At 44.7% G+C, this 25,139-nt stretch overlaps 8 protein-coding genes across 8 annotated transcripts; 4 read left to right on the top strand and 4 right to left on the bottom strand.

The window, feature by feature from the left end:
• Positions 1 to 538: 538 nt before the first annotated feature.
• On the bottom strand, positions 539 to 4,580 carry V1513DRAFT_437110 (NUC173 domain-containing protein). Its single transcript, XM_066896873.1, has 4 exons — positions 4,406 to 4,580; positions 2,400 to 4,352; positions 1,654 to 2,350; positions 539 to 1,597 (listed from the first exon to the last, which is right to left on the bottom strand). The coding sequence occupies exons 1-4, from the start codon at positions 4,526 to 4,528 to the stop codon at positions 672 to 674; spliced, it is 3,699 nt and encodes a 1,232-aa protein (XP_066755805.1). The 5' UTR covers positions 4,529 to 4,580; the 3' UTR covers positions 539 to 671.
• A 127-nt stretch (positions 4,581 to 4,707) lies between these two features.
• V1513DRAFT_437111 (Mur ligase) lies at positions 4,708 to 6,232 on the top strand. The gene has a single exon (XM_066896874.1). It carries the CDS (start codon positions 4,772 to 4,774, stop codon positions 6,080 to 6,082), a length of 1,311 nt encoding a protein of 436 aa, XP_066755806.1. The 5' UTR covers positions 4,708 to 4,771; the 3' UTR covers positions 6,083 to 6,232.
• V1513DRAFT_437112 (pyridoxamine 5'-phosphate oxidase-domain-containing protein) lies at positions 6,077 to 7,294 on the bottom strand. The gene has a single exon (XM_066896875.1). The coding sequence runs from the start codon at positions 7,012 to 7,014 to the stop codon at positions 6,190 to 6,192; it is 825 nt and encodes a 274-aa protein (XP_066755807.1). The 5' UTR covers positions 7,015 to 7,294; the 3' UTR covers positions 6,077 to 6,189.
• Positions 7,295 to 7,377: 83 nt separating this feature from the next.
• Positions 7,378 to 8,937, top strand: V1513DRAFT_437114 (uncharacterized protein). The gene is made up of 2 exons (XM_066896876.1): positions 7,378 to 8,088; positions 8,138 to 8,937. The coding sequence occupies exons 1-2, from the start codon at positions 7,492 to 7,494 to the stop codon at positions 8,615 to 8,617; spliced, it is 1,077 nt and encodes a 358-aa protein (XP_066755808.1). The 5' UTR covers positions 7,378 to 7,491; the 3' UTR covers positions 8,618 to 8,937.
• A 934-nt stretch (positions 8,938 to 9,871) lies between these two features.
• Positions 9,872 to 12,590, bottom strand: V1513DRAFT_374140 (uncharacterized protein; the record flags this gene model as incomplete). The annotated part of the gene is made up of 7 exons (XM_066894839.1): positions 9,872 to 10,002; positions 10,058 to 10,814; positions 11,231 to 11,350; positions 11,412 to 11,641; positions 11,696 to 12,196; positions 12,256 to 12,321; positions 12,374 to 12,590. The coding sequence occupies 7 exons, from the start codon at positions 12,588 to 12,590 to the stop codon at positions 9,872 to 9,874; spliced, it is 2,022 nt and encodes a 673-aa protein (XP_066755809.1).
• A 6,792-nt stretch (positions 12,591 to 19,382) lies between these two features.
• Positions 19,383 to 20,920, top strand: V1513DRAFT_373656 (Endonuclease/exonuclease/phosphatase; the record flags this gene model as incomplete). The annotated part of the gene is made up of 2 exons (XM_066894821.1): positions 19,383 to 20,253; positions 20,313 to 20,920. 2 exons carry the CDS (start codon positions 19,383 to 19,385, stop codon positions 20,918 to 20,920), a joined length of 1,479 nt encoding a protein of 492 aa, XP_066755810.1.
• A 954-nt stretch (positions 20,921 to 21,874) lies between these two features.
• V1513DRAFT_462103 (uncharacterized protein) lies at positions 21,875 to 23,004 on the bottom strand (the record flags this gene model as incomplete). Its single annotated transcript, XM_066899921.1, has 3 exons — positions 22,443 to 23,004; positions 22,027 to 22,381; positions 21,875 to 21,963 (listed from the first exon to the last, which is right to left on the bottom strand). The coding sequence occupies exons 1-3, from the start codon at positions 22,887 to 22,889 to the stop codon at positions 21,875 to 21,877; spliced, it is 891 nt and encodes a 296-aa protein (XP_066755811.1). The 5' UTR covers positions 22,890 to 23,004.
• Positions 23,005 to 23,859: 855 nt separating this feature from the next.
• Positions 23,860 to 24,835, top strand: V1513DRAFT_471945 (uncharacterized protein; the record flags this gene model as incomplete). Its single annotated transcript, XM_066900163.1, has 4 exons — positions 23,860 to 24,081; positions 24,147 to 24,264; positions 24,292 to 24,392; positions 24,446 to 24,835. 4 exons carry the CDS (start codon positions 23,860 to 23,862, stop codon positions 24,497 to 24,499), a joined length of 495 nt encoding a protein of 164 aa, XP_066755812.1. The 3' UTR covers positions 24,500 to 24,835.
• Positions 24,836 to 25,139: the final 304 nt, after the last annotated feature.

Below are 25,139 nucleotides of genomic sequence, written 5' to 3' on the forward strand. Positions count from 1 at the left end.
TCGACCGGGATTCCGTCGTGAGAAAATCGATCATAATAGGGCGACGTGGGACCTACATCCTTGTCAGTGGTCCTCGAACGGACCAGAGCTTGCGCAAGGACACTGGGACGAGGACCCAACACGGAAATAGATCGACTGTCAAGTATCGACTCCACTAACCATCGAACGCAACGACCATACACTGACCCCGAGTAAAAACCTAGGCCAAGATAATCGTTGACCGAATCTCATTATAAGGAGCAGAAGAATTAGATCTGGAGAAAAATTTTGTCCTTAAATAGCTGCCGGCGTGAGTTCGGAGGGCTAGGGCTTTTAGGTAACCCTTACGCATTTGGAATCCCTTGATTGGTGTGCTCTAAGCTATGGGTTCACAACCCCACGTGCACTACATGAGCGAGCGACTATACTCATGTACTATCGCCGTTGAGCTTTCGTGATAGTCGATTTAATTCCTGAAGTAGTCACTGATTCACTGAAGGATTTGAATCCTGCATATGGCTAAATGGCGGGCTACAGTGACAGATTGGCACATTATGACCTTTGATTCATTTTAGAGCAAATTCCGCAGAGTAATTCCCCCTCGTGCCAGTAAAGACACCAAGGGTTAAACATAGTATCCAAAAGACTATATATACTGTATTCCTACCATAGCATGCTTGATTTAAGTACATTCAAAATTTCGCCCGCCTATGAGTCTTCCGAACTTCTTTCATATCTTCATCGCTATCATCATCTCTCCGTCTCTTATTCTTGAACTTCAACTTATTCCTCTGTCCACGCACTGGACCATTCTTCACGGCATCCAAGTACGCATTAATAGGATTGGCCTCGGCAGCTTGGGCAGCCAACTGCTCAAGCATCTCGGAATCTGGATCAGTCGCTTTCTTGCCAGCCTCCTCGTCATCGACGAGCATCTTACCGCTCGCGGTTGTCTTGATCTTGCTCTGGCGACTCGTCACGTTAACTGGAGCGGTAGGCTTAGTAGACGATATTCGCGCCAGCGCCTTCTTGTCCAAAAGATCCAATGGGTCTTCGAATTTATCATTCATGATGTATGTCTTGTTTTTTTCAGCTTTGGAATTACTTCCGTTTCTCTGCTTCTTTTTGTTCTTGGGGGCCTCATTGTCAGACTCAACATACTCGTCTTCATCTTCACTGCTAGATCCATAAATAGCCTCCTCAAATTCAGACGAATACTTATTCTTTCTGGCGGTTCTCTCTTCCTCATAATCTCCTCCTTCAACCTCAGCAGAGTCTTTCTTTCGCCTAGCACGCTCCTTCGACTTTCGGATATTCGTAAGCAATTTCTTATCATCTTCAGGAAAAACGCGTTCAATCGCCTCGATGCCGAATCGTCGCAAAAGACGTTCGATCAAGTGCTTAACTTTCAGCTTAAACCGAGCATGATGTTCGTGAGCCCACTCAAGTAGATTCGGGACAAGAGTCTCAAGCCGAGGTTCAACGAGATCCTTGGGAAGGGTTGTTACCATCACCTTCACAAATCCTAAAGCCGCTTTGACGATCTCGCGATTCTTGGAGGTCAAGAACAGATCGATTGTCGCAACGAGCTCTGAAACAATATTCACTTCCAAAATGTCTAAGATTAGGTCAGTAAGAATCCAATCCTATGCTAAACAAAACCTAGGCACGTACTCTTGTATTGATATAGCAGTCGGCTCAATGCAGTAATAGTCGCACTAATCATGTGTGGTGTAGACCCGGCGAGACCAGCAGACACCATAGTAAAGTACTCATTGATGGAAGCCTCAACATCCGCAGCGTCGATGTCCATACTAGGAACCTTGCATATAGAGACGGAACCTCCACCAGCCATTTTGTCACCCATTTCGACCAGTAGCTGGTATGCCGCCTCCCGCGTTTTCTCGTTAACTTCCTTCGTTCCGATAACCGCCTCAGGGAGAATAGCTGGGATAAAATGTAAATCCGAAGATGGTAATATACGAACAACATCAATGAGCGAAGTAAGTCGAGCACCACGAGCCGGCGGAGTAATTTTCTCTGCAGAGGAAACCATCGCGTTCTCAAGAGTATCTATGCTTCCAACCAAATATTCACTGCCTACTACGCTCTGCGCCAACTTGCTGACAATACGATAGCCACGTTTTTGCACCTGCGCGTCAGCATTCTGAATTGTGGAGACGAAAATCATGCTGAGATCACTGTAGAGCGATCGAGGCAGATACGGTACCATGGCAACAATTAGGTCCAGCATGGTATGACTGACAGGTGGAATTGTGAATTTTCCGGATGGAGTGGATTTCTTTGCGGCGGCGGCCTCCAACGCGGGATTCAAAAGCCCAACAACTTTGTGGAACGTGGCAACAATATCCTGAATCACTTGTTAGTACAAGTTCCAAGACTAATTATTCAATGCATACCTCCGTCGGCGTTACGGACAAGAAAGAATTGATGGTATCCAAGATATACTGTCGATGCTCGGTAACGGTCTGATTAAAAACGTTGAACAAAACCGCCAGGAACTTAGAAGCCATAGTGCTAAGATGCTCCAAGTTCTTCTTGGCATCTTCTTTGCTCAACTTGGCCTCCAAGAATGGATTCAATCCATCGATGTCAACTTCAGCATACATTTTGTTACTGTCCACCAGAATTCGTAGAGCTTTGCAAACAATCTGGCGAAGCTCCACCTTCTGGTACAAAACATTTGCAAGCAACTCGGCGAACTTCTGAGTGAATGATTGACGCAGATCACTAGGTAAATCGCAATATCGTGGAAGTAGTGACCAGATTTGCTCAATCAACGTTGCGTAGATCTTGATCTCGACAGTTTTTTCCTCCTCAGTAAACTTGTCAAGTTTCTGCGAAAGATGATCACCTAGAGGAACCATATAGTTGATGAAGTGGCTCAGCTTAGCATTGCGGATATTATCGCGAAGTAATGGAAGAAGGAAAGCTCGACCAGGCTGCTTAGGTCCAGGATTCTCCAAGTTGAGAGGCAAGATTTCTAATACCTTCTCGGGTCCGAGAGCTCGGATGGCTGCCGACAACACACCATCTGCCTCTGCTCGTCCCTCAAACTGTTCACCCGTGCGCAATTCGCCAATTGTGGCAACTGCGGCCACCAAGTATGGGTCGGCAACAAAATTAAAGGCATCAAAAAGCGCGACCAGAATGCCAAAAACTTCCTTGCACGCCGCCTGGTACTTGACACTGAGCACCGACAAAGCCGACTTCGTAATTTCAGACAGTGTGCGCTTGGTCGACTTAGTCAATGGCTTCTCGAGCAAAATTTTGTATGGAATACATGTAGTCGCCAGAGCAATCAAACACTGAGAGGCGGAGGTGACAACTGTGGGCGGAAGCCCAGATTCGAGAAAGTCCGAAATGGTCTCAAACAACTTTGGTAACCGAGCAAATGCCTTTGCTTCATCGATACCACTATATGCTGCCAAGCATTGTGCGACAATGGCAAGCCATGTCGGCGCACGCTGCTGATCAGTCTGCGCGGGTTGTAGATTCATAATCGAGTCCACAATCTTGGCGAATGTATCGCTGTCCATTTTCTCCATTTTCTCAGCATCACCTCCCATTCTAGTGAACAAAGACTGAAACACGTCCAACGCGGCTATAACTAGTAGCTCCTCCGCAGAACGCGATATTGCGAACAAAGTTTCACAAAGGAGCTCGATCTTGCTAGTCGGCCATCCCATATCATTCCTGGCAATCGCACCGATCAACTGTAGCAAGAAAATTAATTTTTTTTTCCTTACTAATGCCACTGTATGATCATTCTCCGGATGCTGCTTCCTGTGATGATGTGACTTGCCCGTAAATTCAGAATATTGCTCTTTGACCAAGGTTAAGACCAGATCCACGCACATGTTGAGAGCTGGGTGAACTGTCGCGGGGCCTGGCGGCAGATGGCTGAGCAAAGTGGAGACGGCCTCCTGTGCGCGCTTCCGGACTTTCGGCCGTTCATCAAGGCTAAGCTCTAATAGACGGCTCAGTGCCTTACGAGGACCATTTTTCGAGGCAGACGCAAGCCATGACGAGGAATCTTGAGCGATCAAAATACTCTCCAAACATCCTATAGCTGATCGTACGAGAGCCGGCGAAACTTCACTATGACTGAGCGCAGGAGTCAGATACGACAAGATCGAGGTAAATTTGCCAATCAAAAGTTGACTTGAAGCATGTTGAAGGACAACATCCAAAAGATAGACTGCAGCTGCAGCCAGCTCCTGGTTCTTGAGTTCTGATCCAGTGAATGCTTCAGGGAGTATGGATAAGAGCGCGATAACATATGCAGATGCAGTCAACTCTGTGTTCTGCTCCTTCAGAGTCCCATCAACTGCATCTAGTATAACAGCCAACTATGAACAAGTTAGAAATCACATTAAAGACGAATAGTAAGACCAGCACTCACTCGCTTCTGATGTGGTAACTTCGACGTCTTGTGTAGACGGAGTCTGTCCAACTTGCACTCCAGGGTAATTTGTTCTTCGGCGACCTCAGGAGCCACCTGAGCTGCATCTAACAGTGAAACCATATAGTTAACGTAGAATATGAACAAGTTGATTCTCAATTCTCTATTATGAAGTGCGCTCTGAATAAATGAATTTCTGGCCAAAAAAAATTCAGTTGGGACTGAGACTGAGCCGGGTAAATTCTAGTTGAGGCTCGTGTATTGGTACTTTGAGCCGCACATGTGAGTAGCAAATGTCTGCCGTCCGGGATCAGGAGCCTGTATAGACGTTCGATTTAGTGACACTGAGACTACTGATTATATTCCATGTCAATTAACTTGAGTCTGGAACGTGTTGTGTCTCTCCTACACGCTCTCAAATTACCCCAGAAATATTTCCAAGTATTCCACGTCGCAGGTACAAACGGCAAAGGCTCAGTGTGCGCATATCTTACGTCTATTTTGCACCACTCCTCGCTTACCACCGGTCGTTTTACGTCACCGCACTTAATTCACCCTCGATATAGTATCAGTATAAATGAAGTACCGGTTGCTAGGGCGCTGTTTGACGATGCGCATAGGATGGTGCAATTGATGTCGAGGCGAGAGGCGATTGACGCTACAAGCTTTGAGTTACTTATGGCGACTGCAATGGAGATATTTTATAGAAAGGGCATTGATGTTGCCGTAGTCGAGGTTGGCTTAGGAGGCAGATTTGACGCGACGAACGTTGACTACAAAGTTGGAGGTGTTTTGGGCACAATCATTACACGGATTGGGCTAGACCACCAGAGACTTTTAGGAGATACTGTAGAGGAAATAGCACACCAAAAAACTGGAATCATGCGCCGTGATGTTCCTGTTACGGTGTACGGCGATAATGAGGAAACTGCACTTAAGGTTATTCTGCACGATGCATCGATAACGGACTGCCCGGTGACAATAGTCTCGCCCTGGTTATTACGACAAGAAGTTGATGAGCACGGATCAAAGAGTGTATATCTTCGCACAAACTCGTATGGAAGCATTAAGCTGTCCGATACTCCGCTGAATGGCTCCTATCAGCATATGAATCTTGCATGTGCCATTACAGCACTTGATTTGGCGCAAGCATCACTTCCAACCGTGACATCGACCTCCATTCGCGAAGGGATAGCTAACACGAAATGGCCTGGACGATTACAGTTGCTGAATGCTAGTGAATTTGCCGGCGATGATATACAACAATGTGTGCTACTGGATGGAGCACATAATGTACAAGCGGCGACGTTTCTTGGCGAATATGTTGAGACTCTCCGGAAAGAGAGCAAAGATGGAACTATTACCTGGGTTATGGCGTTTTCCGGAAATAGGAATTGCAAGGAGATTATGTCGCTCCTGTTGCAAAGTGGCGACAGGTTTTATCCTGCGTCATTTGGACCTGTCGATCAGATGGCGTGGGTCCATCCTTTGGAGAAGACCGAGTTGAAAATTGCGGCAACGGACATCTTGGGATCCGAAGAACGCGTGCTTTCTGTGGATGGTCCGACGAAAGACATTATTAGGGACGCATGTAAGCATGGCTCGCCAGTGGTGGTATGCGGTAGTCTCTACTTAGTGTCAGAGGTTCTTGCAGGTCTGCGTGGTGAATACTTTTAGTTCAACAATGCATCTTGCAGATATTATTTGTTTAAAATGCATATTAGTACACACTCAACAAAATGTACTTAACGAACACTCTATAATACGGAGAAGAAATGCAACGTTCATGGGCAAATTTCATGGAACTCCCACTCATACTCATTTGCCCTGGTGAACAAGATCCGCTGGCCAATGCCTTCAACGTCAACATAATCAACTGTTTCTGGTCCCAGCAAGATCAAAACAAAATTCTTCTTGCCCTCATCTAACAGTTCTGCGGCGACTTCTGCACCTGCCTTCGCTTCGTGCGTGGCTTTCTCGATGATCTCCAGACCCTCCCAACGCTCTACCGTGAGTTCTGTGCCCGGATCAGGCTTGCAGAAAGACAGTCGCATCATTGGCGACAAAGAATTCCACGCTTTATAGAACTCAACTTCAATTTCGTTGCTCGCGACCTCTATCTTGTTCTCGGCAGCATCATGCAGGATCACTTGCTGCTCAGAAGTAAGGTATACCAGTTTTGACGTGCCCGCGAATCGGAACTGTTTGTTGTTGTGTGCAAAGTAAAAGCATGCTTCAAACGTCCCCAAGGTCTTGTTAGACGAGAGCTGTCCAAATTTCGACATTCGCTTGTCGGTGGTCACTGAGAGGATTCCAGAATTGGGAGAAAAGGCGAAGCCGCGGAACATGCAGGTGCGACCATGAGGACGAATTAGCGTCTTGTGTTCTGCGGTAGTATCGTCAACATATTCTGTTATGGATACTGTCGAGAGGGTAAATGGATAGGAGGAGAGATTTTGTGACGACAATTGAGTCGACGATAAAGACTCTGGACCTGACGCCGCGGTTGGAAAAGCAGACACGAATATAGAAACCCACGGTGGAATCATGGTCTCGAGATTGTGTGGAGCATGCGATCGCGGGATCGACTCAGAATGTGAATGCGGCATGTTCCCTGAAGTTGACTGACTGTCGTGTCTATATAGTATAGTGACAGCTCTTGAAGAACAGCACCTTCGAGAAATTATTGGGACCGGGAAAGATGACAATAGTTACTAACGATACTCAGCGAAAAACGTTATAATATCGAAACCACACTCAGTAATTTCAAATAATGACCGAAATTTAACCAAGCTATCCTTTACGATAGCTTGGTGTACAACCCGCACAGACGTATTTGTTATTAGTGAAGTATATTATTCATCAATCGCGGGAAATACTTCATTCACTAGTACCTTGATACCTAGAGACCTATGCCCATCATGTGTTCACGCAGCCAGCCAATCGCGTGATCATACAACCGCATTGCGCTTTGTCAATAACTCGCACAGTTGCTGCCATCACCACTTCGAACAACGTTTTCTTAAATATAATTACATAGTAAAAATATTAGAAAATTTGATATACCTAATTCGAACGATTACGATATGTCCGTTGACGCGAGTTCAAAATACGGTCCGAATTCTTTTCGACTACACAGCCATGTCAGCCCGGCGCCAACTCCTGACCTCGAAGTATTTCGGTGCCCCGTTTGCGATAAGAAATTTCTGTCAAAGAGTCAGAGATCTGTTCGCGAACATGTCACAAGGTTAATGAAGGCTGACACGGTAGATGGACGTGCGCATGCGGAATATCATGCAAAAGAGATCAAAAGGACACGTCGTTCTGAGGAGGAGCGAAGGCGAAGTAGCGCTGCAGCACAGCAACGATATCGCGTGCGCAAGTCGATTGATGCACAGGAAATGGCTCAGAAGCTTGGTGGACCTCCAGTTATCTACGATAAGGCTAAAGTGTCAGATAAGAAGGCTGGGATTCAGCGGCAAGCATTAAGGAGGAAGAAGTCAATACCGAAACCACTGCCGCCACAGAATTACGAAGTGCAGCTTCCGACAGCTAACCCATTCCTTTATATTCATGGCCAATGGTCAGTGTCTTTTATGGATCAACTCATGGAACATGTACCCCTGGAGGTCGCGAAGGAGACTGTGCGGTCCAGATTGGGATCGGATGAAGAGATCGAAAAAGTAAGCAACTTCACTATTACTCAACGACGCCACTAACTTCATGTCTTAGGCCTTCATGAAATTAGCGGAAGTTTCGGTTGGACCTACTGTTGCAGATGTTCGTATGGCACTCGATGTATGGAAATCTCCAGAGAAATGTGCGGCGGCCTATAGGGAATTCAATGACTATCAGCTGAAGCTGATGACCAAACATGGACGAATGAGAGCGTACGAAGAGGATCTGCAGTCGTATAATAAATTGATAGAATCCGGAAGTTTGAATGAGGAAGAACTGAATGAGCAGCTTCACGCATGGGCCTATAGACAAAGATTTTTACATAGTGCGCCTTCTTCCCCAAATCCCCGGGCACCGATACAAATCTCAGAGTCTACTCAAAATAATGAAGTGGTAGGTGACGAAGGAATTGACCCAAGCTTACGATCTCAATTTGTGCCTTCACAAGGGATTCTGTCTTGCCTAGCAGGTCAAAAGCCGACTCTAACGAGCAGAAAAACTGCAGTAACGGGAGGTGGAAACCATGCACCATAGCTGTATATAATGATAAATGGAAGTATTGATATGCATTTACATTTCACAGTTGCGCTTGAATAAAATTTCAAGTGCTTAAGATTGGATATTGCGAACTGCTTTATATATCGCGGAGTTCGTACTTCTGTTCGTGGAGTTGAAAGCCTCAAACCAGTCAGTATATTGTCGGATGCTGCTTTTTATGTCCTGCAGATTCCAATTGGTGTGAGTAAGATCCTTTCAAGTTTGAATATCGATTTAGGAATCGGAAGAGCCATTTTTGGCCAATAGGAGTAGAATCAGCAGCGGACGCGACTTGAACGCGTCGAGTACGAACATCCTCAACCATTTCTTTCAACAACGCAGGTGCAAGACGTGTAATCCATCGTACTGGGTCTTTTCTTCCGCGTTCGAGAGGAGCTGATAGGTTTCCTGAGACTTAGTACACGATTTAGCTCCAGCCATTCAATCGATAGAGTTGACTTAGGGACTTCAAAGTGTTGGGCAGCACTTCTAATGATGGAAATTCATTCTTTTCTAAGGCCAGGATAGCCTGTTGGACCTTTTCTTCAAATGGATCGCTTTAAGAAGGTTGATTATAGCTTATGTTGTAAGTTATAGTGTGCGGAATGTAGAGTGAGGTTTTTGTGACCGGGATCCCCCTATGACGGGGAAGCCCTGCACACCATTGCTTATTTTGGTCGCCAGAGAGAGGTTCGCGTGCGAAGCCCAAATGGGTGTGATGGACGAGTATGAAGAAGAATGTTCGTTACGGCGCACATGCAGTTGTACATGAACATCTCGAAAGTAGTAGAAATTGAGTATGTCGAGGTATTTTCACCGATTGCGCGAAAGTCTGGTCGAGAATGTCTTCGGCTCCAGTTACGATCAGGGCTCAATTTTCGCAGAAAGACTTGATGGCTATGAATTTCAGATAATTCGTCTCTCAGCACAGTATTATCGTATGGAAACACGTCAGGCTGCTGACTGGTTACATTGTCCATTCGTTTATCCGTGGGTAGTCCTCGTAGTGAAACGCAATCAAACGGCGATATCTGCCGCTATTTACGATCTCTTAAAACATGGTCATAGAGTCCAATTATGGATGGACTCCATCTTAAGAATTCGATATGTATTTACGGCCAGCAAATTCAATCATTGTTAAGAGCGTATTATCGAATAAATGCAAATAAACTATGCAATTGATAAATTAACTCTGACGACAGAGTAAGGTAAATAGAAAGACAGTAGCCAGATTTCTCAACCTGCCATTGCTCACAGGTCAACTAAGGGGACAATAGACGGCCGTCCATGAGCACACTGGAACGGAAATCGACAATTTGAGAGGTCGTGGATCAATTTGCGGCTCCGGTCTTCAGAAAGACTGTCTCCAAACATAATAGCACCTTAGTTCTTATCAGCAAACGCAAATTTGGTGAGCTAATCTGAAACTTGTCTAACCTCTGCATGCCTTAGAATTCATCAAGTCCACTATCACGCGTGGAATATGACGATAGGCTAAATCTAACAGCACTTCAGCACTCTCAGTATGACCGTTATTAATAATGTCGCAAATCTGAGAAGCTACAAGCTTTGTCACATCTCCAGACTGAAGGTCATAAACATGTTGCAACAAGAACTCTTTTACCAATGCCGGCTCTTCCATATACCTATCAATCAGAATGACAGGGCAATGCGTCACATGCACAGACAGCTCATCTTCGTCGAGGTCCTTAGTTGCCATTCCTGCCTTACTGGGTCTATCTGTTAATGTACCGAGATTATACCTGACACCCCACAGTTCTAGCTGAAGCTGCCATTCTGCTAAAGCTTCAAAATCTTCCTGAGAGACCGAGAAGTCGCACTTGAGCTTAACAGAAAAGTCCGCGTCGTCGTTGTCGCCCGGCCGTGACGAAGACGACCACTTTTCATGAGTTTGAACTCTCAAGACTTGTGCAAAGTAGTCAACTAAGAGCATTTCTAGTCTGATTCTCTCATCTGCAGCATGCTGATCGACCATTACCAAAGTGGATTCGCCTACATCTTCCGCAATAGTTAATAGTATAAATTCCTTGTTAATTTGTGATATAAATCGCGCCTCCTGTAAAGCAGACTTCGTAAGTTTACGAGACGATAAGTGCAAGTCGCCGGCCTGATATTCTAATGAGAGTCTGGGGACAGATCGCTCTGCGGTATCAAATACAGGCGATTCCCAATTCTATCAATGGCCGCTGTTAACATTCTAAAGGCGACATTGTAAGACTAAGAATATACCCGTAATCTGCGAAGCGTGCTAGACTTCGCGCTATGTTCTGCGGCTGACTGAAGACTCGATATTTCGCTGCGAGAGAAGCGTTGGTTAGCAGCGACTTAATTAGTTCTTACACTTATCATGTCTTGGTACTTTATTCGCAATTTGTTGCGAGATTCACCACCACAAACTGTGATTGCACGTGGATCTGACTTTTCCTCACCAAATCGCCAGAAATCTGATAATAGTCCGGATAACAATGATCCGCCCGACAGAGGGAATCCTTCCGTCTGAACTCGGCCGTGACGTACTTTTGATAGCAACATTCTCTGTATAGCACAGTCGTTTCGGTCCAAAATCTGTTCTCGCAGTGCGGGCTCCACAGGATATATTATTTGGACATCTGCATCTAGCCGTTGGGCATAAGGATCCGGGAGCTTATGCAGTCTCGAGAGAGAATTACGTACTGAGTCTAATATTGTAGTCTCAATATCTCCATAGTTCTATCAATCTGTTATAAGGTGACCCAATCGAACACACATCCGGATTGAAGCTCAGTCTTACCTCCAGGTCCACCAAGACCTTTCCGGGATCCTGGCATAGATCATATCCAGAAAGCGGTGCAATCACATGTACCACGAAAATTGGGTGCATATTAGCGGTACATGTCGTCGATAGGTCGTTCCGGTGCTGATTCCCCACCGACGACTCTTCGCGGAAATAGAGGTATTTAGCGAATAGATCACTCAAACTCTTGTAAATTCCCGAGGCTACTAATTTTCGTCTATTGATAACTGTACACTTTAGCCATGCACAAATCCGACAAGAATTGCAGTAACCAAGCTTACATATATACTGATAATTTTTTGTCGAAGTAAGATCCCGCGACACCAGACCGGTTATAGTAACATCCCCTTGCTTTGCACTGAGCGTATCAAACGCTTTAAATATCGATCGGCCATAAGCAGCCGTCAATATCGCACACGCATCATCGTCGGGGCGTACGGAAAGATTCAATACCAGACCTGAATCTGATCTGAATCGAATATTAACCGCCTCTGACACGAGAGATAGTGCTACGTCTACAAGGCAGATCTTGACGGATTTCACGATATCATCACGCGAGGACTTATTATTCTCACTGTCTCCTAGAATATTCCTCCTCCTCACTGGCAAGTTATTGAACAGATCCTGAACGACAACATGCGTACCGTGCGATGCAAGGGAAGTTGTACTTGGCTTATTATAAATTTCCTTGGAGTTCATTATTGTCACCGTATTAGTAGATCTGTAGTCTGAATGACGAGAGGATACCGTCAATTGCGAAATCGCTGCGATGCCCGCCAAGGCTACAGTCCGGAAGAGCTGTTACTAATTAGTTTGACCGAATTGGTTATCATGCACTCACCTTCGCCTCTAAATCCAAAGCTCCTTATTGACTCTAAATCTCTAAGCTCTCGACACTTTGACGTGACTGCACCTGTAAGAACTGGAGTCTCAACCGTCGAATTACGACACGGACTTACAATGGCGCCTTCCTATATGACGCATATCATCTGGCGTAATCCCATGGCCATCGTCCTTCACTAACATATAAAAGGGTGAAAGACGCAAGATTATGTCGATATGAGATGCCTTGGCATCAAGTGAATTGTGAACCAACTCGGCAACACACTGGTGCACCGACGCAATTGTGACCTCGGACCGCAGAAGCGATACGATATTGTCAGGTAGATACTGCATAAGCCAAAGGTCAAGTGTTATGACATAAGAGCGAAAAGAATTTCGATCTATACAATACTTCTTAAGTAGTGCGATACTCTCGCCGATTATCTTTGGGGGGGGGGGGGGGGGCTCCCTCGATTGTGCTTGCGGGCTCAAATCAACAATGGTCCTGCGAATATCTCATACTAGATATACCCTAAACCTGATATGCTTTGTGCAGGGCACGTGTTCAAACGAAGCCCAGTTTTGTACAATACGCCTAATGATTAACCACCAGCAACTCTATGCAGATGTATGTATCATTCACCATAGCCATCGTCACAAAAAGCCTGCAACCGATAATAAGATGCTTAACTTGATTAGCTACTATAGTAAGAATTCTGAAAACGCTAAAACTTGATGCCGAAGTGATAAGTCAACGAGGAATTACAGCGAAGCACACATACACACGACACATTAATTTGCGCCTGAAGATTACTCTACTTTGCAATTTCGGACGACATCCTGCCCCGATTGAACTTAGCAAGATTCAATATTTATCAATTATCTGCTCTCTTTTGTGAGCCCTCGTTCTGTCTTGTCATGGAATTCATAGCATAGATCAACGAGATACGCGTTTTTTTGGGTTGTTATGTGTGCGTCCAGCAACTTTGATTCCTTGCATAGCCTGATAACCACAGGCTACATTGGACGATGGGTCACCGTTGAGGTAGCGACTTTAAGAGCTGCGTAAGTTTTGTTATTGGAAGGAATGCATTAACTGGAAAGGACTGGAGACTCATCAGATGTCGCTTCTCCATCTTCAAGCACCCCTGTGGGAAGAGATTAGGTGTTCGATATCCTGAAGAGAGAGGTTTAGAAAGACAGGGATGCGGCTGCCAATGCAATGAGATATCATATAATTTATCAAATACGCTGCAATCTGACTGATAAACGAAGGTCTGTCAAACGTGATGAATGGAATGTAGGGTCATCATCATAATTGTATATTACTGACTTAGACTGAACATGTCATCAACGGTGCTTAGTGTCTTGTGACCTATGCCGTGTGCGAGAAGTGAATTGCAGCTAAATAACATATCCAATTATTGCGCAAATCATATAGAATTGTGGGAAGAGGATGGAACAGTACATTGTGGATCATCCGTGGTAGGGCATGTAAGGAGTGCAGATAATAGGCGGGTAGTGGAGCATCATATTGGTGGACCTGATGAGTTTTTGATCGTTGCACTGCTCCCAATGAATTGACTGCCAGTCGATGAACGGAGACGTTGTTAGCCTCTCCGTACTTCTTGTCCTTCGCCTGTGTCAATCGCTCTCGAATATGCAGATTGACTGTGACCTTTGGAGTGATGGCGATCATGTTATTGTTGGTTGTAGTGTCGTTAGGTGTGTGCCACTAAGAAGTGCAGAACAATCATACCAACACATCTGAGAGATTATTCATCGTCTACCTCTACCGCCTTCGTAATCCGTCAGTTCCTTCGACTACAACGGTAGGCCAAATCGAGAGTAGTCTCGTCCGAGAGGTCATCATTTTTTTTTTAGTTCAGCAAATCGCGGTGCATGCTGCGTCATATGCGTGCAATTGTGAATCCATCATCAGTTTTGTCGGCTTTTAGTGTACTGAAGCGATAGCCGACGATCGACAATTAGGAAATCGTTACAGTGTAAGTGTACCTTTGTAAAGCGTTTCTTTGTATCGACGTTGCGACTCCATGAAGTCCATATCTATTAACAACTAAGCTCAATGAACACTTTATGGGAACATGCATTCTTCATTATTGAACATTTCTGTGAATCGCTATACTGTCTAAATAAACGCCTCCGCATCACCGGGGACGCACACCATCAGCATAAGCATTTCGTGGGAGTTTGATCGCACTTCGTTTTAGGTCCGTGCTTCGCACAATAAGTGGATTATTACATGCAAACGAATCCCTTTTAAATGCCAAAGGATTCTGTGTTCCAATGCTTCAAGGTCTACTTAGGCAACCTAGTGTCATCACTCGGCGCGGCATCTCTTTGTGTAATTAGTTATAATCAAATAGCTCGAGTTGCTGCATGTGGATGTCCACCGCCTGGCTGTATTCACCATTTCTTTCTCGATGGGAAACGATTGACGAATGGCTGACTTTTTGATGGCCGTCGATTGACATATGTACTGCTCAATCTCGTAGTTGCGCCCGATAAGCAATCATTCAATCTTTCACTGACCTCTTGGATTACAACGGTCCTAGCCGTTGGCATAATCATTAGGATTCACTCCCGCCCTCAAGCATTTCTCCCAGGCAGCCACAGAATACGAGTTAAGTCTGATGCTAAAAGGGCGTCGAGCGTCTTTATCATGTTCTCTATACTTGGCCAAATTGTGTTCCAGTCATTGTATTCTATTTTAATTTCAATTTATATCAAGACTTGATACATATCTAACTTTCTAATTGGTGAGAAGTATTCTTGGGTATTCGGGGATATGCCGTAACCTCTTTCGAAGTTTACAAATCACATTGCAAGACGCGTATTTATATGAGCAAGGAGGGGTTGCTGAAGAGTCTAGCGTTGCAAATGAGAAAGACATACTCTCGACAGTATCGCTCTATACCCCTTAAGCTTTACGTTATCGACGAGGAAGGTTGATCAATTTTATGTTTTGGTCGTGAACACTTTGTGCTCCTAAGTCTTGTCGTTTTCTACTGTCTTGTACAGCGCGCGGATTGCCCTTTATATACTGCGGTCGGCTTCAGCCTCATTTTCGATATTACCGATAGGACAATAGACAACCGCAATTCAAGACGCAACCGCAACTCAAGACGGCCTCAAACCGAGAAGCCACAAACCAACTGGGGCAACATTCTAACAATGGTATTGACCTTGGCAAGCAAACTCGCAGCTATACATGATATGTTTACTGCTACACGAAAGGCCATTGCAAGTATCCAAATTGCACATTTCGGTCAAGCGCTGACACATTAAAGCACGACATAGGTTAATTAGCTGCCAGTGCACATCTAGCATCAGAATTTATTCCTGTTATGATGCAGGAGGCAATTGGTACAAGGAACTTTTGAATTGTTCAAAGGCGCACTTATTGCGGATATGCTTTCGGATATAGGACTTCTCTAATTGGCGACTTATAAATCCAAATCAACACTTCAATCGGCGCTTTGCTGCTAGCGGATTACGGATTTCGTGAAAAATGCTCAGTATCAGCAAAGACATCATAGAAAATCATAAATTATATGTGTAGAAGTTATTTCCACAAGAATAAAATATTCTTCCGAAATTTACCGTCAATCAGTTCAGCTTCAGGGTTTGTAGCTGTCCTCATCTAAAGCGAAAGCCGTCGCGTAACGCGCGAACAATTAGAATGTGCCTGTACAAAGACAGTAAGACAGAATTTATTGCGTACATTCCTGGCTCTAGTGGCCGTAATGCTTAAATTGCAGAGTTGCTGGTTTTAAATAAGGAGTTCAATTGTCAATCAAACGGCAATCGGCGAACGGCTATTATCGTCTTAAATTGGGAATACGGCTAGAGATTTTCATTGACCTTATGGGGCAAACTGTTGCAGATAGAACAATTAAGTCAGTGGGTCATGGCCAACTAGTACCAAGAGTCTCTAAATTTCTCTGTGTCGCCCTATATAATGTTTTCAGCTTAATTGCATTGTCTGATTAATCGGCACGCATTATAAAGGTAGAGTACCGTCCTACCGGTTACAGAGGCGGACTGGCACGTCATAAAAATGAGGTGACAAGATATCTCTCCTGAATTGGGCTTTCCTCTGTCGGCGCGAGCCAAAAACCAGCAGCGATGATGCGCTAACGGTCCATGAGGATTGTGGTCTAGATTGAGAGATGGACAGAGGATTTCTAAATAGGCTAACGAGCACCACAGACACAGTATAGTAAACTAACAGGTGCACGTTGTTAAATAAGAATACATGCTGTAAACAACATTCAATGCCAAGTTCATCACATTGAATGCGAAATCAGCTCGCCTAAAAGTGCTTGATTACTATGTCAATTTACACAATTCTGCCTGGGTATATCTTCTGCCAACACGTCTTTCGAAGATATAGAATTGATCCCAACAATGGATTCAATGCTTCTCATCCGTAGAATTGCTGGATTATGAGGGCCATGGGATTAGATGGAGCATAACCCCCACTGAAGATATCATCTAACTCTAATCTTTGGGTGCCTCTGTTATTTGCAATCTGGTATTGATCGAGGTACCACAGCGGATTGCAAACCAAATTCACAACAAACGAGCACAGCACATAACTTCTCCGATGGATGGCTACGAGCCCTTCACGACTACTCAATCCGGCGCATACGATAGATCGATCCACTTTACCTCATCTTACTATTCCTGGCACTCGAACGACAAGTCATAGAATACATGCAATATGTCACTTTCAAGTCCCACTCTGCATACTCTGCAGACGCTCTGGTTCCATGTTCATCGGGCGAGATCTGCCCCACAATTCGCTGAAACTTGTACCACCCTTCAATCAGAGAATGTACCACCCAAATCAAGCCCGATCATTGATTATATACACGATAATGGACACCAGCTAAGAGGTTTAGATTATTTGGCCACGATGGTGATACGCTTCCCAGTTCTAATGATAAGCTCCGTGGGGCTGATCACAAATTCAAAGCTGTCCCCAGAAACGAAAAGCGGCCTTTACAACCTGACACTGCGGTATGGAGCATTTAGTCGGTATGTGTTCTTCAGTCTAAGCGTTTCCCGTTCAGTCAACTGCGGAGTGATGGGATTAGACTTCCGACAATACGGGCCCACGGAATGTTCCTTCTTGAAAGCATTAGTAAGATAGTTGCGTAATGGCCGCCTGCATGCGCCAATAGTAATGACATAGCAATGCGGCATAAGTTGTAATGAAGGATAGTAGTTGGAGAGTGCGCAAACGCAGATCCGGGCATACGTCATCTTTCATGGAATCTAGGCGGGTATAGATTGAACCGGATACTCCTAGAGGCTTGGTCACAGGATGAGGCTGAAATTTAGCAAAGCGTTCGTAAGGACTTCCGGGCAAGAGAGAAACAATGTCCTAGTTGATCATGCCTCATCGCTGACTCGACGAAATTGTTTTTGTTTCCTGTAACCTCTCAAGTTGGTGGACTAGAATAGTTACTGAAGCCCACACGTCATGCAGCTGCGGTCCAGTTGGTGACAAGCTGTTAGTTGGCGAAGCTATATTGCTGCTAACCATGCGTTTGCAACACGACAGTTTGACATGACTAAAGATGGATTCGCGGCACAATTACAGTCACCATAAAATCAGCGGACAAGCGTCATGAAGTTTACAGCTTGTGTTGCAGACGACCGAGAAAAGGAGATATTATTATCTGATCAGTGACGGAGGCGTACGATCACAACGCGAACTCGCTTGTACTCAGTTCGACAATAGGTGTAGTCCGGACGGCCGGAGTGAGGTAAGTATTTGAAAGCTGGATGCATCCCTGAAACTGGTGAAGCCGGAGACCACTTGCTCCAATTGTTAGCGTGTGTCTTCGATTGCGAATGAAATGTCGTCACGGTTATTTAAATAAATAAACAAGATGTGTACGCAGGGGCTCGAGACAGTTGATGAAGCCATGAGGCAGATTGTGATAAATTCGTACAATCTCGCCGTGTAGACAAACCCCAATTTGAATGATAAGGCTCATTCACAGAGTGATTACTCCCTGGCTCAAGATTAATTGACACGGTCTGAGCGACTGATATTCGGGTTCGATAGAACGATCATGAGGTGGAAGGCCGAACCGCAGTGGGGCTAGCCATCGCTCTTCGCGGCTTCGGGGATCGTCATGTGGGAACAGATTTATAGTCTGTCGAGCAGGATACATGATAGGGACGTGATGCGCGCTTGACAGGCGAGGCGCCGCAAGTTTCCGATGTCAATGCATAGTCCGAGAGTTGGAGATCCAGCAACAGCGCCGGGAACATCGACGAAGCGTGCAAGAACAGAAGTTAGGACACTTTTGTCGAGATCTACTTCGCGAATTGCTGACTCTCGTCGACGAACATTCGATCTTCCTCGCAGTTGATGATATGAGAACACGCAGAACTTTATGTGAGCCAAGTCGGACTCCTAAAAACCACAATTTATGCGTTATGTGCTGGTCGAGATCTAACGGTTGAGATTGAGAAATCCAGGATTTGGCTTCTGGGAACGTGTTAGCTTGATTCTAAAATTTAAATGGAAGCAAAGTCTCTGAGCTATGATCTGTGATATCTGCACGGGCGGGAAATGGTTGGACAAACATCCTCAGGACAGTATCAGTGATAGATGGAAACCGTGGACATTGGTGTCCTAAATTGAGGCAGTGAGAGGGGGAATACTATTATTTTTACATCGGAATATACGAATTGCTTCCGAAATGGCACAAAATGGCACAAAATGGCACAAAATGGCAGCTAAAGGAAGCCAGCGCAAAGAGCCAGTACTTACTCTTATTTGGTACAGGCGAGGTGCATTGCTGCAATAAAATAAAATGACGATTGTTGTCGTAATTTTCTAGATAATTTACATTGTACGAGCTCATCGAGAAGGTCACATGCCGGCTGCAACCATTCCCCTTGCCCTCAATTCAAAGAAAATCGAGTGTCTGGTACCACAAAGTCTGTTTTCCGCCGTGTTGGCGATCCAGTTACTGCCCTAAGCACCACCAAATGTTATTGTCATCTAACTTGTTCGGTACTCAGAAAGCGTGTGCCACTGAAGATGAGACGGCGCTATCACAGCATGAAAGCATTGTTTACATGATTGCACTGGCCAATATGAGCAACGGTACTTCATGTTTAATTCCCAGCTCTCCGGTGCCATCATCACCTTCGCGCAGACTTCGAATAGTGACGTTCAACATTTGCGGTATACGCAATGTGCTACAATTCCATCCATGGAATGTATGCAGAAGCTGGGCCACGATGTTTGATATGCTTGATGCAGACATTGTATGCTTTCAGGAGACAAAAATTCAGCGTAAGGATATTGAAGAAAGTATGGCGATAGTCCCAGGGTTTGAATCCTTTTTTTCATTTTCACGGTACAAAAAGGGATATTCCGGTGTGGCTGTCTATACAAGGAATTCAGTTTGCAGACCGTGTAAAGCTGAAGAAGGCATTACAGGATGCCTAGATAGTTTCGATCTTGGATCGAACGGTAGAAAAACATCATATCGAGAGTCGGAGAGCAATATTGGCGGATACGATTACTTAATAAATACATCTGATGGGCAGGAAATTGATTCTGAGGGCCGGACATTGGTTTTTGATTTTCGAAAGTTTGTCTTGATATGTGTGTATTGCCCAGCCAATTCAACGGGCGATCGTTCTCACTATAGAGAGACCTTCTTGACCAGTCTCAGCAATCGCATCCGACAACTGGTCGAGATCGAGATGCGTGAAGTTATTTTAGTTGGCGACATAAACATTATTCGAGATAGGATCGACACGGCGGATCCTGGGGAATGCGTCAAGGACGGGAATAATCTAGATTTCAAAGCTACTTTTGCAAGGCAGCTATTAGACACCCTCCTCGTACCACATCCTGGCGGGATTCTTGTTGATGTTTGTCGTCTACTCTTCCCTGAACGAGAGGGGATGTATACCTGTTGGAACCAGAAAATAAACGCCAGGCCAGGCAATTATGGTATGACCGGCCTCTATGCTAGTTGCTGTATACAGTCGCATGCGCTAATCATTACAAAGGCTCCCGATTAGACTATTTATTGTGCACTAAGGCACTAGCCAACATATGCTCTGCGGCAAATATTCTTCCCGAATTACTTGGATCTGACCACTGTCCTGTCTATGCCGACTTACAATTTCCGATTGGTTGGGCGAACGAAATTATGGCCTATCCAGAAGATACGCCACCACTAGCTGCTAGATATTTTCCTGAGTTTTCAGGTCGGCGTAGTATATTAGAGATGTTTAAGACTTCGGGTCCTCAAATATCAGTTGCACCGACTATACCGCTACAAGTAGAACAAGAGCTGGGAGCCGATGGGATGAACAAAACTGATAGGAACATAGCGGACCCAGAGAATCTAACAAGAACCAAGCTTATTCGCAAAAGAAAATTAGTGCTATCATCTAATGGGACTTCTAAGCGGATCAATCAGCAAAAGAAGTTGACAGCTTTTTTTAAGCAGCCACCATCCCACAGCAGTAGCAAGGCAGTGACAGAGGGTGGTGATGAGTTTGCTTCAGATTACGACGAGAGCTCATTTTTTAACGAAGAAATTTCCCAAGTATCCCCGGCAATCGAAGAGCGCAGCTACACAAGTTCAAGTTCCGTCACTGTAAGTACGTGAGCATGATAAATTTATACAGTGTAATTTTCTCAGCTGATGGTTCTCCCCGATCAGACGAGAAGCTCAAATAGCATTGACTGGAAAGTGCTGTTCCAGAAGCCTCAAGCGCCTTGTTGTACGGTCCATGGCGAGCCATGTATACAGCTTGTCACTCGGAAGTCAGGTCCCAATGAAGGTCGAGCATTTTGGATTTGCTCTAGGTAAGAAATATATGACGTAGAATTCATACGAGTCATAATAATTATTGTGTGTTAGACCGGTTGGGCCTGGTTATCAGACAGTGGGCCGCCCGAGAGCAGAAGTGAATCGAAACTTTCGGTGCGCATTTTTCAAGTGGTGCAAGTGATCCAGGTCCCTGCGCGTCACAAATACTCCTCCGCAAGCCTCAGTTTTCTGTGTCGAGTGCAAGGCGACGCCTCGAATTTTTGGCTGAATATGATTTGTGCTTTAGGTCTCGCGCTGAGTATTTTGTTACACATCAAATCGTAGCAATTCTGGGCACTCAACGCCGGTAGCAGCGCCGCAGTCGCTTAAAATGTGTTCACCCAAATGCTAGTCCAAACGAATGTATCACATTCAGATGTATCACATTCGGATTTATTCTGACTAAAGTTTCGGTTATATTGTAGACCGTTGCTTCCGTAAGACGTTTGGCGGCCAGGTGAATGTCACAGACACTCTTAAGCTACGATTTCTGTAAGGGTCGCAGCGGTTGCGGTTTACACTAACACTTGGAGCTAAAGCTGGATTAGCCTTACTTTTGCACACCAAAATACTTGTTTAATTTACCATTGTCATTTGGACGTATATTACAAAATGAGTGGGACGAGAGCGACATATCTACAAGTAGGCGTTCAATTGTCTGAATGACCTAATTACAAAATTGTGTTACAAGGAATAAACGTGATTATCGCGGATAGGTTTCACATGAACTTCCCTCAACCACGTCCCAACTTAGATATATAAGCTTCCCTGTTCATCGTGCCAAGGAATAATTGAGCTGCTGATCATCCCTATGTTACTGGTAACATTTTTCAAGGGCTCTATTACTTGCGAAGTATGTTATTAGTAGCATATCATAGCAACTAGAACGGAGCTAAGCTTACCCTGGATGGCGTCATTGCATCCTTGATCTTCAACTGAAAAGTAGAACGGAAGGCAGTCGACTGTAAATAGCTCTCCAGAAAACGAAGGTGTATCCATGTCGGATTTCATGTCGTTTGGGCTATGCGACACACTAGGACTCCACGACGGTGGTCTTCTTACTATGCTTCCAGACATGCTGCTCAAATTGACTGATTTCGAATTTTCGTCTTTCGTTCGCCGAGATCTGCGCTGTTTTTCACCTGGCCGGCGAGGGGAATACTTGTATTCAGGATGTTGTAACTTGTGGTTTAAACTCTCCTCCATGGCAAGTCGTCGATAATATTCCCTTACATGAGGTGGCTCATCTTTCCACATCTATATAGTAAGGGAATATTAGATACTCTACATTGGCGCTAACCAGGAAATTATCGCTCACCTTGGCTATGATCCTCGAAGCGCTAGTATTCGAGATATCTCCTCGTCTCATTACCTCGTCATGTTTTGCACCTCTATATATTATAAACGCGTTGCGGGGCCTAGGAACCTTTGCAACTTTCTGCTTTGATTGAGGGGGTTGTTGCGCTGATCCGGATTTCTTTGCTTTCTTCAAATCTATGGGTGGCAGACGCTCAGCAGAAACTTTGTCACTAAGAGAAGACATCATTGAAGGTTGGTCTCCGGGCTGAAGCATAAATGCTTTAGGTGTGCATATATAGCCGAATTGCTGTGCTCGACTAGTGACCTCTTCTGTGCGCGCAATCAGTGGTGCATAGTATTCTGGGATTAAGTAAATGTGAGCTGAGTACTCCTTTGCAAGTTCCATGATCCTCGGAAGAGGTATTTCAAATAGCTGCTCAGTTTCAAACATCGGAGAGACGTCCATAACGAGCGGAGTTACTAAATTCCAATAGCAAAATGTAGTCTGTTGACTGCGACTGGAGAGGGAGATATACACGACGCAGTGGCCTGTAAGGGAGTGAAGCACGAGCGCGCTTAGCAATTTATTATCAATTTCTTAATTGTTACATGTCAATTGCGACTCCTCAGTTTTCACTGCAATGAGATCTTGAGTGTATGGCAAAGCACAAAATGACCCACGCGAAATGTATTGCAAGTGTTTCACATTGCACGACAAGGGGTTCCTTTGTTAAAGAAGTAGCCAAATAGCCAAATTGTGCGTTCACCCCCCTCATAGCACTAAAGTAGAGCCTTCTGGATGTCGCAGCCTCACCTCGACTGATTTATTATGTTTGTGAGATGTTACAGTCGTTAGTCCATTAAGTTACGATTGTGTTCTCATACTATATTTACGTACCCGAAAGTCACTGTCCGAAGCTAGATTGCCATGTGGATAATTCGAGATTTAATAGACCATGTTCCAAACTGCGCTTATACGCACCGGTGGTTAACGCATGCCATTAATTGGCATATAGCGAATAATCCTTCGAAATTTAGCGGTGGTATTTGAAATGAATCATTTCGAATTTCAATTACTGAAAGCACTACCAAAGCCCCTGCAGTCAAATGTGGGCCATTACTGTGCCACTTCTCGTTTCAAGCTGCAAAAAAAATCATGGCAAATGTCAAAGCGCTAGCATGATATAGCTTCCAATGTGTCTCAGGTTCTAATGAATACCCCTTTTGTGACGGTGTGTGTGCTCGGCCGTTTTGTTAATCTCAGAGTTACAGTCATTTTATTGCACATTTGTCAGCGGACATATATTCTGAGTTCCTTTACTGCCACCACAATTTTTTGTTGCTTGTGGGCCACAGACACACTTTTCGGTATTTTAATTACAAAGCGCCCACGCCCGTAGTGTATACACTAGTCAACACGTATTTCATATTCAACTATGTCCGCCCATTCCCGATCTTTTGATTTGCACTCTCTCGCAAATGCTTGCGAATTAGCTCTGCCAGGCTTGGCTCTCCATAGACCACAATCATTTTTGCAACTTACGACTACTGCGATATACACAGCTTCCGGGGCGTTACTTGACAACGCTATTGAGTATGAAAGGGCCAAGATTCAAGCACAGTCTCTTTGTGATATCTACTATCAAGCTTCCTGTGCGGTATGTGCTCATCGCTTTGGATGCAGTCCTGAACGAGAGCATCAAAGTATTAACCGCAATTTTAGCGCATGCACTCACGATTGCGGGACCTTCCTCCTATTTTTCGCAATCGTTGTAACCACGCTTTGCTAGCTTTAAAAGGTGATCGCAACTACCATCGCAAAAACATAAGCGACCGTCGAAGTAAGTTCTCAAATAAGGTGGCGAAAGTACTATGCAAGGTATTTGAGATTAGAAGTCGTCCATCTTGTTACGAAATGGACATATTAGCAACCATTTGTGGACTTGAATATCACCAAGTTAAAGTGTGGGTATGTTATATGTTCACAGCTTACGGAATTTATTGTGAATCTAACTCCGTTAGTTTGCCAATCGTCGCGCGCGCACAAAATCCAGCATCCGACTTGATCGTATTTAAGCAAATGGATGAGTGAAATACTATGTTAACTACTGTCACCGCAAGGCCATGGGAGACTCTAATGTTATTTGCATTTCCAAATTATTGCTTATATAGTTCTATATGATAATCGACAAATTACCGGTGAGCAGATGCTCAGTTCTTGCATATACAGACAGAGCCCGCAGCAATTACCGTCAAAGTTTCGTACTTAATAGAAATAAGATGAGGAACTAGGTGAAATGAGAAATGTTGAAGAGGTACGTGCATGTAGTAAAATGTGGATAAAGAATTGATTTGCTTGGTCCTGCAATTAGACGTAACCAAGTGAAGAGTAGGTGGGGGACATTGCGCTCTTATTATACAACACGGTTGCGAGCGATATAGTCGGCTGACTGTCCCCAAAACCTTAATGCAGTCGACGTGTGATCCGCGCATCGCCCTCCCTCCAGTTGCCGTTTGCGACCCATCCTGCATATTAACATTGTTCACTTTGCGCTATTGCTCAAGTAAACAAAATGCTCATTCCCGATCGCATGTAAGATATAAACTACATCCTATTTAGTTGGTGCACAACTATGCGGGTATAATGGTCGTTGGGGGCCCTTCGACAAACAAATAATCTTACACAGTGGGATTTAAGGGCCCTGAAGTGCGTGAA

The sequence above is a fragment of the Lipomyces chichibuensis genome (genome assembly GCF_038497645.1).
Source record: "Lipomyces chichibuensis strain CBS 12929 unplaced genomic scaffold V1513scaffold_3, whole genome shotgun sequence".
Taxonomy (NCBI): Eukaryota; Fungi; Ascomycota; class Lipomycetes; order Lipomycetales; family Lipomycetaceae; genus Lipomyces; species Lipomyces chichibuensis.